General features: G+C 37.1%; 2 protein-coding genes across 5 annotated transcripts; one reads left to right on the forward strand and one right to left on the reverse strand.

The window, feature by feature from the left end:
- The first annotated feature begins 337 nt into the window (after positions 1-337).
- LOC126372231 (cytochrome P450 CYP12A2-like) lies at positions 338-7138 on the forward strand. 3 transcript variants are annotated; one of them, XM_050017905.1, is made up of 9 exons: positions 338-425; positions 3763-3902; positions 4272-4408; positions 4690-4802; positions 4898-5014; positions 5409-5681; positions 5797-5956; positions 6188-6400; positions 6721-7138. In XM_050017905.1, the coding sequence occupies exons 3-9, from the start codon at positions 4340-4342 to the stop codon at positions 7045-7047; spliced, it is 1272 nt and encodes a 423-aa protein (XP_049873862.1). In that variant the 5' UTR covers positions 338-425; positions 3763-3902; positions 4272-4339; the 3' UTR covers positions 7048-7138. The 3 variants fall into 3 exon arrangements, with proteins under 3 accessions (XP_049873862.1, XP_049873861.1, XP_049873860.1); XM_050017903.1 differs by lacking the exon at positions 338-425 and adding an exon at positions 1758-1966; XM_050017904.1 differs by lacking the exons at positions 338-425; positions 4272-4408 and adding an exon at positions 1756-1966 and having other exon boundaries at positions 3763-3898.
- On the reverse strand, positions 7024-9619 carry LOC126372243 (methyltransferase-like protein). 2 transcript variants are annotated; one of them, XM_050017923.1, is made up of 4 exons: positions 9415-9619; positions 8933-9085; positions 7933-8340; positions 7024-7441 (listed from the first exon to the last, which is right to left on the reverse strand). In XM_050017923.1, the coding sequence occupies exons 1-4, from the start codon at positions 9498-9500 to the stop codon at positions 7129-7131; spliced, it is 960 nt and encodes a 319-aa protein (XP_049873880.1). In that variant the 5' UTR covers positions 9501-9619; the 3' UTR covers positions 7024-7128. The 2 variants fall into 2 exon arrangements, with proteins under 2 accessions (XP_049873880.1, XP_049873879.1); XM_050017922.1 differs by having other exon boundaries at positions 9264-9591.
- Between the last annotated feature and the right edge of the window lie 6369 nt (positions 9620-15988).

A 15988-nucleotide genomic window follows, 5' to 3' on the forward strand; every position in this document is an offset into this window, starting at 1 on the left:
AAAACGCTCTTTCGTAATCGATCGATAAGTTGTGGGAAAACTATTCTCATCACAAAGAAACATTATACATAACACTGTTTAGAATAGATTTTAAGAGATATTTTGGAGGATAAACATAACACTGGATTATTAAAGCCTTTGAACAATTTTATTTTTGATTCTCACATATTTGTATGACTTTCTGTCCTAATATTTATCAAAACTATTTTGTGTCGACCATTAACCTCACCAAAACAACAACTGTCAAAAGACAGTAGTGACAACTTGAAGAAACAATTAATAGATGCGTTCAAGAAAATATCAACAGCATGTAAGTGAGTGACGCAGTTGAATCGCATGGCTCTTCACTATTGAAAGGCGTGAAAAATATGGATGGAGTAAAGAAAAAGTTTTTCGTGTGACACGGACTAAAGAGGACAGGATAGGTATAACCACGGCGGACTAAGTACAGATTGCAATGTCGGTTGTAGATAGTTTTCTTTTATTAAGTCGGTGAATAGGAATCGTCTTTAGTTTATTAGTATATGAGCACGTATTTATCATAACCAAACAAATTGTTTTTTGTGATATGTCCGCACCGGGATTCGAATCCGGGACCTCTGGATTGTGAGCCCAACGCTCAACCACTTCACAATAGAGGCTATTCATTAAACTACATTTAAAAGTATATTTGCGCCTAGTATAAATATTTAGGCAATAGCGTATTTCGTCGTAAATATTGATTACATAGAGCAACAGGATTGATTCGAAATTCCTTACCACTACTTGTATATCAATGCGAAATTCCTATTAATTCTAATCCATAATTCCAGGCTACGTTCCCCAGAACAATATAGATAGCGTTGTACAGATTTCAAATACCTATTTTGTCATTGTTCGGGTACGTAATTGATAATTATTCATAAATAATAAATATAATGTGACAGAGGCATAACATGAAACTAATTGTTGCTTGATGCCTATTTGGCTCACATATGGTATATAATAATGTATTATTTTGATCAGAATAGATGTGTTTGTGCCTGGGTGTAATAACAAGGGTCATCATTTATACCCAAAAACAAAGACAAAAGAGGTAGGTAGGTGATAGGTGTATGTCTGGTTATTATCCATGAAATCAGAAAGTGAATCGAAGGCAACTCGGAACAGCGCGATCTATATTAACGAGGCTGGAAAATCCCTCATCATAGTGCAAAAAATAATACCTACCTTCCAAGATTTTTACCTATAATATTTTGTACCTACCTATTTATCAACGTTTGCGCGAAGACACGTACCTACCATACATACATAAGATCACGCCTATTTCCCTTTGGGGTAGGCAGACGATCCTGACACACCACTTTTGCTTCTGCCACTTTCAACAAAGTCTTCACGCATGCTCGCCGGTTTTGAAAGTGCCTACTCTTGCGTGTAGAACGAGGAAATGAATATAAATAAAAACTGAAGTTAGGTAATCACAGCAACTGAAATTACTCGGAGTTTAGGTTGGATGATGTACCTACCTACTTCTGTAGTAGGTCTGCTGCAATATGTATTGGATTTTATAAGGTCTGCCCACTCCGATGTGCGTCGTAGTTGGTATGTAGGTAAATAATGACCTAAGCATTTTAATACAAAAACAAAACGAGTATTTTTATTTGTTTATCAACAAAAGTGCCTACCTAACTATCTACTAAGCAGATAAGATATTCAAAAGGCTATCTGGCTTGGTACCTAGGTATCCAAGTAGGTATCTACATTTGTAGCCGGCCTGGGCCGAAACAAGGTCAAACAAATTGTTCAATCTATTTATGAGAACGATCGTATGCAGTAACCCCGAAACCGCGTGAATTGCGAGACGTGTGTTTATTTATTTTATTAATTTATTTTTTATAATTGACTTGTGATTAAAGGAATAAATAATGAAGGCCAACGTTGTAACAAGTCGTTACGTATTACCAGCTGTCCTACAAAATGTTTACCAGTAAGTGTATTGTTATTATTTTATTTTAACCGTCAAAAGACGCGGGCGCTCGATTCGCACATAAACATAACATACATAATGCCGGCCGGCAGCTTATACGTACCTAAGTCGGTATATGTGTACCAATTGTATATACACACATCCCTCAGAGGGGTATGGAGCGTCCTCCACTAAGAAGCTCCATTGGGTGTTACATTACCTACGTAAGTATTTTGCTCATGTCGGTGTAGCACTTTCCATCTGTAAGTATATAACTCTCCAAGTTAGGAAATATACAGCAGTGGTTTCCTAAAATATTCTACTCGCAAGGAGATTTAAGTGCTACTTTAAGCAACCTATAATATATATACTAGATCTACTAAGTACGTAAAACTTTGTGTCTAGAGTCTAGCTACATACAGATCCGTCAGTGGTGTCGATTCGAGCGAACACCAGCTTAATTTTATCTTAATTTGACAGGACTAAAACTAGGTGCATCATCTCTTTATTGTACATATTGTAAGTGAACGACGGCACTAATTTATTAGCTGTCAAATTAAAATTAACAATTAAATAATATTTTGAATCTTAAACATTACAAATAATTAAAACTTGACTACTAAAACTAAAAAAAAAACAAAGATAGGCTCAATCAAAAATGCTCCCTTTTACCACCTCTCGATGTGCTCATCACGCTCGCAGCGTTACCCCGTTGGATGGCGAGGGAAATATGGATAATTTTGTGTGCGCCCGAATAGGAAATCAGAATTATTTATTCAACGTTATTATCATGAATAAACTTGTGGAAGGTGAATGTAACATTTTTGAATTTAAGTACGTCATTTCGCAAGGTGTTATGGCTGAGAAGAAGAAATGACAAGAAACTGCAATAGTAACACATCTTTTAAAAATCAATGATGGTATACATTACAAGTTATTTAATAACTAGAGGAACATATTCAAGACATTTTTATAGGCACAAGTGTATTTCATAGGAAACCCTACGGATTACTCAGTAGCCTTCATTAGCACTGATGATACTTACTTATACTTGTATTGATAACGTGTATAATAACAACATTATGCAATAATATACTGCATAACAACTATGATCATTTGTGCTGTAACGATGACGGTGCATAGGTATTTACTGCTCCTGAGTAGGTATGATAACATACCTGCCTACTCATAATGACAGAGTAAGATTTAATTGTAACTACATAGTACTTACCATATTCAGAAAGCCTTCAGTGCAACTCGTAGTACTATCTGCGTGGCCCACATGGAAGTCTAAATAGGCTCCGGACACAGGTTGGCCGCTGCAAGAATAATCTCTGCAGGTGGGGATACCTGGTTGATGGTTGCGATGATTGCGAGTGGAGTATCATCACAAACTATGGCTCACCTTTTGTGCTGTCTTAAGTGCCCTAACACCTGCACTATTAAAGACCTTTACGAAGCCACTGACAATGCCGTAAGCGTGGCCAATTATTGGTCAGCATAAATTTAGTTTCGATCGCCATCGACTCGCAAAGAAGAAGATCTACCTGATCCCAGTCTTGACATTCCTGTATCATCTCTACTTTTTTATGACGTTACTTATTTTAAATTTGCCGTAAAGGGCATTATCTACTTGGCCGGATAAATGGAGCGCTGAGGGTGCCTAGTTGGGGGCGAATCTTGGCTCAGGGCTTCGTCTGAGGGTATAATATTTGAAAAATAATCATCTCTGGATTAACACTGGTTTTATATTAGCTACAGGGAGTTTTCAAATCCTGTCTATACCCATTCACAAATATGTTTTTTTTATTTTGCAGACGCCCATCTCTTCGGTTGTATACGTCGCCAGCAACGCAGGCTTCATCATCTTCGGTGCAAGCTAAACCGTTGTCAGAAATACCTGGTCTCTCTTCGTTGCCCATTATCGGACCATTACATCATTTTCTACCAGTCGTAGGTTCGTTTAGATTTATAAGAATATAATGCAATCCATAGGAGGTAGGTATATGTCGGTGATTTAACTAACTTACGTAGGTTCTTTGTTAAATGTGCAAATCAGTTCTGCGAAAAACCTACGTAGTTAGGTAAAACCAGCGTCAAAATGTAATATCATATAATCCAGGATGGAATTTTCCATCCTAAAGGTGATCCCTGACGTAACATTTATCTGTTGAGCATTCGGTTAAATTCTTTAGTAGAACCTTACAGATCCAAGCATTCATCAGTGAGACAGAACCAATACTCATAATATACCAAAAAGAAATAGGTAGTTCATAAATAGGTGCGTATATTTTATTTCTAATTCCATGTAACTTTAACTTTCCAGGTAAAATAGGTCCACCAGATAATTTTGTTTCATTGCTGGGTAAGTTCCACGAAGAATTCGGGCCCATAATGAAGTTGGACGGCATCTTCAGACGATCCTGCATGGTTATAATCTTTGAACCGGACTATTATCACCAGGTTATACCTGCATCCAACTTATATTATTAACGCGAAACTATTGCTATGAGATACGTCATTTTTGACGCGCTGGTAATTGGAGGGATGGAGAAATACGTATACCTATGTAATTCTATATCTGCCTATACCTAACGAAGTCGAGAGTAAAAAACATCTGATTGTGTTATAAAATGTCTTTTTGCTCTAGTCCATCGCGTGTCCCACTTTTGAACAAAGGTTTCCCCTCTCCTCTTCCACAGTAAAAATATACATACCTAAGCGTAATATTTCCTTGTTTTCAGGTTTACAGAGCTGAAGACCCTAACCCTTTACGTCCGGGATTTGAATCGATGGTAAATTATAAGACAAAAGACAACATGACCGTAGCTGACGGGGTTTTTGGATTGACTATTTTGTAAGATAAAGTATATGATATCATTGATATGATATTTTACCCTGAACAGAACAGTGTAAGTGTGAGCAGTGTAATAAATAACCAAAAATTCGCAGACAGGGAGCGCAATGGCGACAATTCAGAACTAAAGTTAATCCAGCCTTACTGAAGCCTAAGTTGGTAAAACTATACGCACCAGCTCTCGAAGGAATTGCTAAAGATATGGTTGAAAGGTAAGGCTTAGGTGATCATTTGACGCACAATTTATTTATACTCAGTTGTTTCTATCTACCCTTGAAATATCATGATAGTAATCTTGTTCTGTCGTGTGGGTTGTGAGGTGGTTTACCAACCCCATCAACCCTGGTGTCAGGGTTACAATTGAGCCGCCAAAGGCCCGTGGACATGGCTTTTTATTAATTATTTACATTTCACGACTTTACAGTGCATAAGTGCCAATGCGCCGTGAAACTCACGACTCTCATGTAACGACTACTAACTTGCATCAGTAAGTAGTAACCGGGACCAACGACTTAAAGTGCCTTATGAAGCACAGATCATCTTACTTTCGGACAATCAGGTGATCAGCCTAGTAATAGTAATGAATGATTGTTTTACTTTTTGCAGATTAACGAAGTTATCGTATGACTATTTGGAAAACAACTTCGATGTAGAAATGACTAAGTTTTCTCTGGAGTCCATCGGTCTTGTTGGCTTGGGTTCACGGCTAGGAGCGTTAGGAGATGATATGACTGATGACCATCCGGCTAGGAAACTCATGAAATGTGCGAAGGATATACTTCAACTGTCATTCAAGTTGGAAGTTGGTTTAAGTCCCTGGCGGTACATCTCGACGCCGACCTACAGGAAACTTATGCGGACCGTTGATACGCAATGGGAGTACGTATTAGTAACTAAATTTATAAAAAAGATCCGTATTTGCACTGTTAGGAGCTCTGTCGACAGTCCGATCTGTGGTCCCACAAAAAAAGTAATAATGACCTTTGTGTTACAGAGTGAGTAAAGTATTCATTGGAGAAGCAAGAAAACAAATCACTGAAAGGGGCCATGATATCCCGGAAGAAGAAAAGAGTATTATTGAGAAATTGTTGGCTATCGACGAGAAAGTAGCAATATCCATGGCTAACGAAATGTTGCTCGCTGGAATTGATACGGTAATAATTAATCTAAAAGAAAAATAATGACTAGTTAACATAGAACGTTCCACGAATGCCCTTGCATTTTTTTATACTTACAGTTTATTCCGAGGTGCGCTTTGCCTAATTTGAGGCCTTGGCTTTCACTTATTGTTCTTCTAAAATAAGGTTTTAATTTAAAGTTTAATCACTTCCTTCAACGTTACCTGGCTTGTTATTTCAATCTGACACTATCTTTAACCATTCTAGGTAGCGTTTGCAACGACGAATTTATTATACCGTTTAGGTACGAACCCTAAAGCGCAAGACAAGCTTCGTGAAGAAATCCTATCAGGCGATAATAACAGAAGATATCTCAGGGCATGTCTTAAAGAGGCTCTACGGCTGAATCCTGTTGTATCGGCGAACTTGCGGCACACAGCAAAAGACCATTATGTTGCTGGTTATCATATTCCTAAAGGGGTTAGTAAGCTGTTTAAAAACTACTTAGAAACGCGAAAACTATGTTAGATAAGACTCTACTTAGCGTTTTTTTTTAACTATTTGTAAACACGTGTATTTGCTATATTTCGAATAATGCAGCTCATAAAAGTATTCAATATCAATAAAGTAATCAATACATAATGATAGTCTGAACGTAGGTATAAATTATTTACACCAATCCGCAATGGAGCAGCATGGTGGAGTATGCTACATACCCCCTCCGGTTGATAGAGGGGAGGCCTGTGCCCAGCAGTGGGACATTATAGGCTGTTTATGTATGTTATGTAAATTATTTACAGGTTGACGTCGTAGCTCCGAACGAATATCTATCGAAGCTCGAAAAATACTACCCTCAGCCAACAGAATTTATACCCGAGAGGTGGCTGGTTGAAAAGACACATCCACTGTACTATGGTAATGCCCATCCAATGGTCACATTGCCTTTCGGCTTTGGAGTGAGGAGTTGTATTGGAAGGAGAATTGCCGAGTTGGAAATTGAGCTTTTGGTTGCTACATTAGTGAAAGACTACTTAATTAGATGGGAAGGTCCCCCATTGAAAATTGTAACTAGAATTATGAATAAGATGGAAAAGCCATACAACTTCAGATTTGACCGTATAAATTGATCTTTATTTGTTTGTACAGAACATTTAAATCAATGAAGCATTTCACTTACACTTATGAAAAATGGAAATATATACTTATTGTTATAAAGGTTTTCTATATTTCCCTTGAATCCAAACTCTATACATGGTTAGCATTTTCCCTCTGTTTACCTGCAGTCTCCGGTCAATGAGATTTTGTTCTTCTACAAAACCAGCGTCCTTGAAAAGGTTGGCGATTTCTTCTTGAGTGAAAAAATAAACCATAGTGTTGTCTCCTCTAGCGTAGAAGTTGTCGGAGATACATCGCCCTTTCTTGAAGCGAAGTTGTGCCAGGTCGTACTTCCCGTAGTCTCTAAACACGACGAGCCCTCCAGGCTTTAAGTATTTGTGTATTTTCGTGATGACCGACGGCATCCTGAAATGAAAATATTCGTTTTGAGTGACAGAATTTACCTCTAGATACGTTTTATTGTAGTTAAACAGAATGACTTAGAAGACAGGAACGTTAGGGAAAGAATGTTAGACAGCCTAACTCAAATTGTATGTGTTACATACAATACAATATAAATTTTTAAGAACATTTAGGGCCATGATTTTTCTTGGAGTAGATTTAGACGGTTGAGAAATTCGCTATAACAATATATTTTTATAATAATGTCTAAAAATATGTTTCAAAATGTAACTATGTTACTAACAGAATAAAGATATTTATTTCGATTTGAATATTTAGAAATCTTAATTAATAAGGTGCACTATTTAATATCTTTGTTTATTTACTAACATCAGCTTATTTTAAAAAGAAAAGAAATTTGTAAAACATTTTAAAATTGCAAATTATGAATGTAACATCAACAAAAAATCTGGCACATGTGAGCATAGCTCAAAAATAATATACATAAAACTTACTTTGCAGGATCAATGGCTGATAAAACAAATATCAGTACAATGATATCCAATGAATTCTCTTCAAATGGTACATCCCATTCTGGGGCCGTGGCATCAAGGACAAATACATTACATCTGTTAGTGTCATAGAGTTCATTTTGTTTCATGATGTCTATAGCTGTTGTTGAGAAATCACATCCATATATGAAGAGGTTAGGGTCAGTACTGTATTGTAGAATAGGGAATATGGTATTGCCAACACCACATCCTATTTCAAATATGTATCGTTTCTGATTGCTTGTTTGAGAAGGTTCAGTGTTTGGTGTAGAATTTGGTTCACTCTCAGGGTACACTCTAATTGGTGCCGATGTGTTATCTGGAGCCAGTTCAGGGAACTCAGTGAATAACCAATGGCGGTCTTTGAAAAATCTGAAATTTTGGAAGAGAATAACGGTTAGTTGTGTTGTGTTTATACAACCTCAATCAAGACAGCACTATTTGCATAACTATTCAGCAGGATCTGCACAACAACCGTGCCACGCGGGGCGAATTATAACGAGGGCTTTGCTGAATAACCATGCAATGTTTATCTACAAAGATAGCATTGACTACATCTATTGGTTGTTGAGCAGAACACACCGGTTTCTAAAAAGGCACATAGTTGCAATGCTACCTACAATGCTTCTCTTTATTTTGATCTGAATAATAATGGATGGAAGATGTGTTGTGCCTGGGTGTTATAACAAGGGACATCATTTATACCCAAAATCAAAGATAAAAAAAAATGCATATGTCTGGTATCCATGAAATTAGAAGTTTTAATGAAGGCAACATTATACAGCACAATCTATTTTTTTTTGGAAACTTAGCCTGGAAATTGCCTCATTCTCAAATGAGTGAATCAATCAAAATATCTTTATAGTAATTGTAATGAATAAAAATAAATTAATATTGATGTATTTATTGATAGGCTATAAATCTATTTTAGGATATTTTACGTCATAATATAAGTCAGATTTACCTATTTTGGTGTATATCATAGAAGGCATCCCAGTGTTTATCGGCATTCTCCTCAAGATCCTTCAGCCGTTCCTCTGAAAATGTCACCTGTGAGTTCTGTTCTACCTTCTCCCGAGCTGTCTGCTCCTGCTCCTCATCCCATTGGACGTTATCCCTGAAATAATAAACAAATCTCTGTTTTATATGTGAAAGATGTCCGTTGTGATTAAGTCATTTTGTGTGTAGTAAAACAAGAACTCTGATATTTAAAAATTACCTAATAAGAATTGTAATTTTTTAGAATGTTTCTAATCCTAGGTACTAAATTTAAGTACATGAAAGTTATGAGTTACCAGGCATTAAAAAGATAGACTTGTTTACTATCTTCTAAGAATCGGGAACCACCAGGAGGCTTTTTCCTGTGCCTTGTTTTTTCTAATTTCATTAATTTTGCTTCAGGTAGTGTTTTTTTACAATATCTAACGAAAGTAGTAAATACGGTACCACGCATTATGTTTGAAGACCTCGTCAGCATTTTCCAGAAATCTGTTACCGAATTGTGGTCGTTTTTCAGTGTCACTGTTATCCATTTGTATTTTACTAGATTCACACAACTTATTAAGTTCTCTTTATCTTTATTTTCGTTTACCTAAACAGTAAATAGGGGTTATTTAAACGAAACATAACCTAAGGACCAGTGACAGTGACGTTTGACATTAACAGCTGATTTTGCTTTTTTTACACGTTCTGCCTATCGATTATTGGCCAGTTTTTATTTTTTTACTTGTATTTATTTCTTTGATTAAATTAAAGTAGTATTTGTTTATTTTGATTAAAAAATGCTTGCTTTGAATTTAACTTTTATTCTCATCTGGCAAGCGAATGATTAGCTATCAAAGACCAGGACTCTACAAAAAGGCACTAGCGTGGTTTTCATGGATTTTCACTATGAGATGACGATAAGTAGGTAGTTACTTTGATATCTATCTACTATGTACTTGTAGAGGAAATAAACGATTTACTTAGGTACTTATATACTTTATATTTATACCTACTTAGACAGTTTCATACTTCAACTACGAGTAATCATTACTTACTACGCTATTCAGATATTTCAGTTTCAAAAGTTTTGTAAGGCAGAAAGGAGAAGCCAATTACCAATTTGCTGGCGAGTTCGAAGTTATTGCGCTATAAAAGTCGTTTAGATGCTGTTTTTGATCAGAGTAAACATCATAAAAACGATTCCACGGTCATTAACGACTTGCCACAAAACGAAAGCGGTTCGTTTTCTATTCAGTCTTTTTAAAACTGGAAACTTTTTCTTCTTACTATTCAATAAAAGGTTATGTAAAATCACTATTTTAATATATATCGAAGTGTGATGATTTGGTTCACAAGACGGTTTTATTTGTCTCGTGGTTTCTTAGAAAGCTACATTTACTTATTATATAATACAATTGCATTATTTATCATCGAGAGCTAGTAGCGTACATAAGATCCGAATTACGAAACATAATGGATGTTTACTGAGTGAAGTTGATATGAATTCGTCTACACCCGTATATCACTATATCGACATGCATATCTATCTCCCGGAAACACACAGCGACAGTTCTCAAATCTCACGTGTAACTTAGTGCAACCAAGTTCCGTTTGTTTGCCCGCGAGATAGTGTGCACCGCTACACAGAGTTGCATGTTGCACTCGTACTGAGTTGCATACAACTTGCCCGATTCATATTGAGTTGGCAAAGCGACGCTTAGTTTGCTATATTAACTGAGACCGAGTTATTATCGAGTTACTGACTGCCTCTGAGAAAGTTACTGTGTTGATAAGTGGTTTTGGGCTAATAATATGAATTGTATAAAAATGTATAGTATACCATTTTTGGCGACCCTTTCGGCTGTAAGATGTAGGACGTAGGCGAGATGCAATGTTATGTTAAAATATAATGAAGCTGCCATATATATCTAATAAATTTAATTACAGGGAGGTAGGTACCCGTCTACAGATAAACTTATAACTAGCCACAAACTTCATTTCATTCATAAATATGCATTCACTACAACACTTAGTACTTAAACTTGCAATATATTTAATAATAAGTAGTAATAGGTAGGATGAGGAGCTCGGTGGCGCAGCGGTAAACGCGCTCGGTCTGCGATTGTTGAAGTAAAGCAACTTTCGCAGAGGCCGGTCATAGGATGGGTGACCACAAAAAAAAAGTTTTCATCTCGAGCTCCTCCGTGCTTCGGAAGGCACGTTAAGCCATTGGTCCCGGCTGCATTAGCAGTCGTTAATAACCACCAATCCGCACTGGGCCCGCGTGGTGGTTTAAGGCCCGATCTCCCTATCCATCCATAGGGAAGGCCCGTGCCCCAGCAGTGGGGACGTTAATGGGCTGATGATGATGAGTAATAGATAGATATCTTCTTCTATCGTGTGGGTTGTGAGGTGGATTACCAACCCCATTAACCCTGGTGTCAGGGTTATTATTGAGCCGTCATAGGACCCTGACCTGAGTAAGTAGTAACCGGGACCAACGGCTTAACGTGCCTTCCGAAGCACGGATCATCTTACTTTTTGGACAATCAGGTGATTAGCCTGTAATGTCCTAACCAAACTAGGGATCACAAAGTGATTTTTGTGATTTGTCCCCACCGGGAATCGAACCCGGGACCTCTTGATCGTGAGCACATCGCTCAACCACTGGACCACAGAGGCCGTAGAAGAGGTAGATATAATAATCGCTGTAGTGACAGCTTGCCCCTATGGTGATTACACGTATTATTCTATGTAGGTACCTATACAATGTAAAGGGGCAAACTCAAGCTCACACGTAATTCATACTGGGATGGGCAGAGAGAAGACAACTCGCTGCAATTATTATTACGAAGTCCTAAAATAGATGTGTATAAATCATTACGGTTATTAAGCACGTGATAACTCAGTTCGGGACTTACATCTTAGTCGAAAACCTTTATTATACCATGTTTTATGAGCAAATAAATAATTTTGATTTTGAATTTGAAGTTCGAATCCCTGAATTCCAAATTCGAATTTATGAGTTTTAATTCATGTTTGGATCATAGATAATCGATATTGACACGTGGTTTCCAAGATTTATACTCGGTTAATGGCAACACGGTGGCCCCTTCCAGGAGTGAATGTATTATTGCACCAGAGTGTGATCTGTTTGTGAGTGAGTGGACGTATAGGTATATGTGTGTCGCGACTTCGCGAGTGTCTGAGGTTCTGCGAGATGATGAATGATGTGTGAAAATTAAATATGTTTTTATATTGTTTAAACTTAAGTTTCATATTATGTTTTTTATTATACTGTTTATATTTAAAGTTTCACGGCGCATTGCCGCTTCTGCACTGTAAAGTCGCGAAATGTAAATAAAATAAATAATAAATTACTATAAACATCTCTGCCTACCCCTTTGGCGATATAGGTGTAAGTCTACGTTATGTTATAAACCGTTATGATTGAATAATTTTGGAGCCATCTCGTATCATACTCATAATCTCTAATTAAGTGGAACTGAGTTATTATCGAGTTACAGACAGCCGCTCTAAGTAAGTTAGCTGGTGTTGATAGCCCGTCGAGTCCTTTTGAACTGCTACTGAAGTGGCAGTGTAATCTAGTATAACTTTATCGCCGGTCAGGCTTCGTGACTAGGTCAAAGATCAATTTATGAAACGCTGATCACGAAGCGAAGTGTAAAAAGGTGTACCTACTACATAAGTAGGTAAATATAAAATTAATACCCTATTTGTTTTTTGAACATTTTAATTTTCAAAACAAAGGGGTTCTTTCCGACCAAGTAGTTACCTATTGCCATCTGCGGCAAATCTACAATAAGTCACATAAAAAAAGGGGTTCAAATTCAAATTAAAAAATATACTTATTAATTCAGTAGGTACCACAGTTACACTCATCGTCATTTTTTATTAACGAACGTCTCATCCGCCTAAAAGGACTAAGTACAGCTTCTCACAAACTGTATAGCTGTGGAAAAGAAGCTGCAAAAATAACCCTCAGTACAGGGCCCTAGACGTTCTTTAAAAAAAACATAAAATATTGTCATATAATTTAGTAATTTGGCTGCCTAATATCAGTTCCCAGACAAAGTTAATCCCATGCAATCATATCTTCTAAATTATGACTAACCTGTTTCACACAGAGTCTGTTTAATTCCTGTCTTAAAGCTGTTCAAACGACATTAGGCTGTACGTGGAAGTAGGCAGAATAAACTAATCGCGTGGTTTTTACATCGGTTATTAAGTTTTTTTTTTACCGCGAATGCTGCTTTGCTGAGCCTTTCGAACAACTTGTCAATATGAGGATATCATTGAAGCGTCCAAAGTAATTCCCAAAAAACAGCAGTATCCGTGAGGCCCAGTTCCGTATTTTTAACAATAATAGAATCGAGCGACCTACTAACATTAGACAGCTTAAAATAAACATATACTCGTATTTTGTTTTATTTTCCTTCAGTAGCAGATTGTTTACAGTAAACCAATCTACTACCTCTGATATGACGCTGTTTAGTAACATCGTCAAATTAATCTTGTCGTCTCTTTACTTTAAAAAGTAAGGAGGTACCTACCATCTGCAAATAGCACCACTTCTAGTTTGGTAGGTAGAGGTGTATCTTTAGCATTATGTACCCACTCTTCGTCAGCTAAGTTCATAATTAAGTACATATAACTATTTCATTTTTACAAAAGGATTTATTTTCAACAACTTATTATTTGTAGTGTAGGTACCTACTTATTTAATACTTAACTAATATGAAAGGAATGTCTGCTTACTATGACAAATTAACCCATTCAAAGGAGTATAGGATATTCCTAAAAAGAATGGTCGAGTGTTTTCCAATTGTTATTATTTATGAAGTATTTAAAAAGCGTAAATTACCTACGTAAAAGCCCATGCTAGCGTAGCTAGCGTAGTAAAGCAGAGCAGATAAGCACTGGCACACGGGAAACTAATGTTTTTTTCAAAACTAATATCTCCGTAGACTTCAAAATTGAAACGTAATCTGAATACAAACGAGATGAAAATGAGGGCATTCATATCTTCGCGCATTGGTTCGCGCGGGCGATGCAATGGGACGTGAACGTTCCGTTGCACGCAGCCGGCGGCGCTGCATTTCCCAACGCATCCGTTCAATATCCGCGGAATTGTTTGTAGAGCCACCCCCTACCCCACAGCCCCCGCCGATACCACCGCCTCTAATGGAGCTAGGGTGTCTAGAAATAGACTTCTTTTTAAAGATCAAAGTTGAAGGGAAAATTTTTCAAGCTGAGAAATCACGTGTCTGCTGAAATAGATTGGAAATAAAAAAAAATATATAGTAGTTCGTCGGATACTGAATATTTATTTTTGTATGAAGTCACATTGAATTTAAATTAGTATTTAATATTTATAAGAACTTCAAGAAACAGGTTTTCTTCTTTTCGTGTGGGTTGTAAGGTTAATATTAGTAATTACATATTATTAATTAATAGGCTTCTCTCGGCCGTTACAGATATCTTCCCAATCAAGAAGAGGAATTTCTTCATTTAAGACGTTACGGCGCTGTGGTAATAAATTACAGCTCATACAGATATCTAAGGCATGTCTATGCTATTTTTTATAAAATATAAGGGTAATTTTGTTCTAACATTGTGACAATACACAGCTAGTATATCTACGTTAATAACCGCTGTAATAGCCACTAACGTCAAATCAATTCAACCAAGAGCAGGCCATGGTAGTGGTGTTATTTTGTATGGAGATTTGAACTGTCGTTATGTGGGTACTTTTGGAAAATTGAGTCCGTGCTAAATATACTTTGCAAACCTTTATAATGCTAATAACTTTTGGTTCTGCGTACTGGGTTCCGGACGCCCTCATATATTTAAATCTTGAATATTTAAATTTAAAGTTTCGAACCCAACTCTCAATAATAAGATGGAAGTGTAAAAATCCCATGAAACCGTGCAGTATCGGTCACACGTCGGTCGGGCGTCGGGGTATACTTGTGTGGTATTTGTAGCGCCCATCTGTTGCGGTCAAGTGCTCCTTCCAGCGAGATGCCCTCTATCCTTCAGCCGCGGAATAAAACGATACAAAGTGCGATGCTGTGTACTAGTACTTCCACTTCCACTACCCGGGAGAATAGGGTTATCTAATACAACGTCGGGTTTAAGAGGAATTGCAGTAAATTTAGATTGAGGTCGGATAATAAATGGGTGTTTGCTTGGTTTCTTGTTATTTGTTAGTAAAAATGGAAATGGAAAGTAGTCGCATCCAAAGTTTTGTAATACTTAACCCTTTCACGGGCAGAGACCATAGGTCATTGATGGTTCATAATTGATAGTATGACACCTTGGAATCGGAACGTCATTAGACGTTCTGTCCTTGAAAGTGTTAATACAATACCCAATCTTAGCTCTATAATAATATATATTAAGTCTATAGACTCGTCTAAAAAAGCACTTACCTGAAATAAACGCACAAAAACGATAACATTTACATGAAAATGCTCAACGTTTGACGAAATGCTACTGTCGCTCGTCGGACGAGGCACGACCCATCACATCGAACACATATCCGATGTTCAGTTCGACAACTATACATTATTAATCCGGGAACACACGTACGAACTTTGTTGCATTCCATGATACGCAACAACTGTGCGTAACAACTATGTACTTAAATAACGAACATCGAAGCTTTCGGCTGTTCTGCATAAATATGTAGGTACATTTGATGTTCTGTTTCAAGCACATTCTCTTGTTTGTATGTGAAGTTTTTTGAAAAAACGCGACGTATGTTTCAGGCAGTAGTCAACAAATTCGGCCGAGCTATTACAGAAACAGCTCGCTCTATCTTAAACCCTTATACGGAGTGCGCGTGGGAATTATGGCATGGGACAATAATATTATTGGGCATGACATCGGCCAAGGGCTGCACATTGGCGCGTTGCCAAAACACAATGTCTCCATGCAGTTACATCTGCAGCAGGAGCCAGTAATCTTAGCAAATCCTCACCCGCGTATCAGCTTCTGTATTTGAATTTAT

This window comes from Pectinophora gossypiella, chromosome 13 (assembly GCF_024362695.1).
Source record: "Pectinophora gossypiella chromosome 13, ilPecGoss1.1, whole genome shotgun sequence".
NCBI lineage: Eukaryota > Metazoa > Arthropoda > Insecta > Lepidoptera > Gelechiidae > Pectinophora > Pectinophora gossypiella.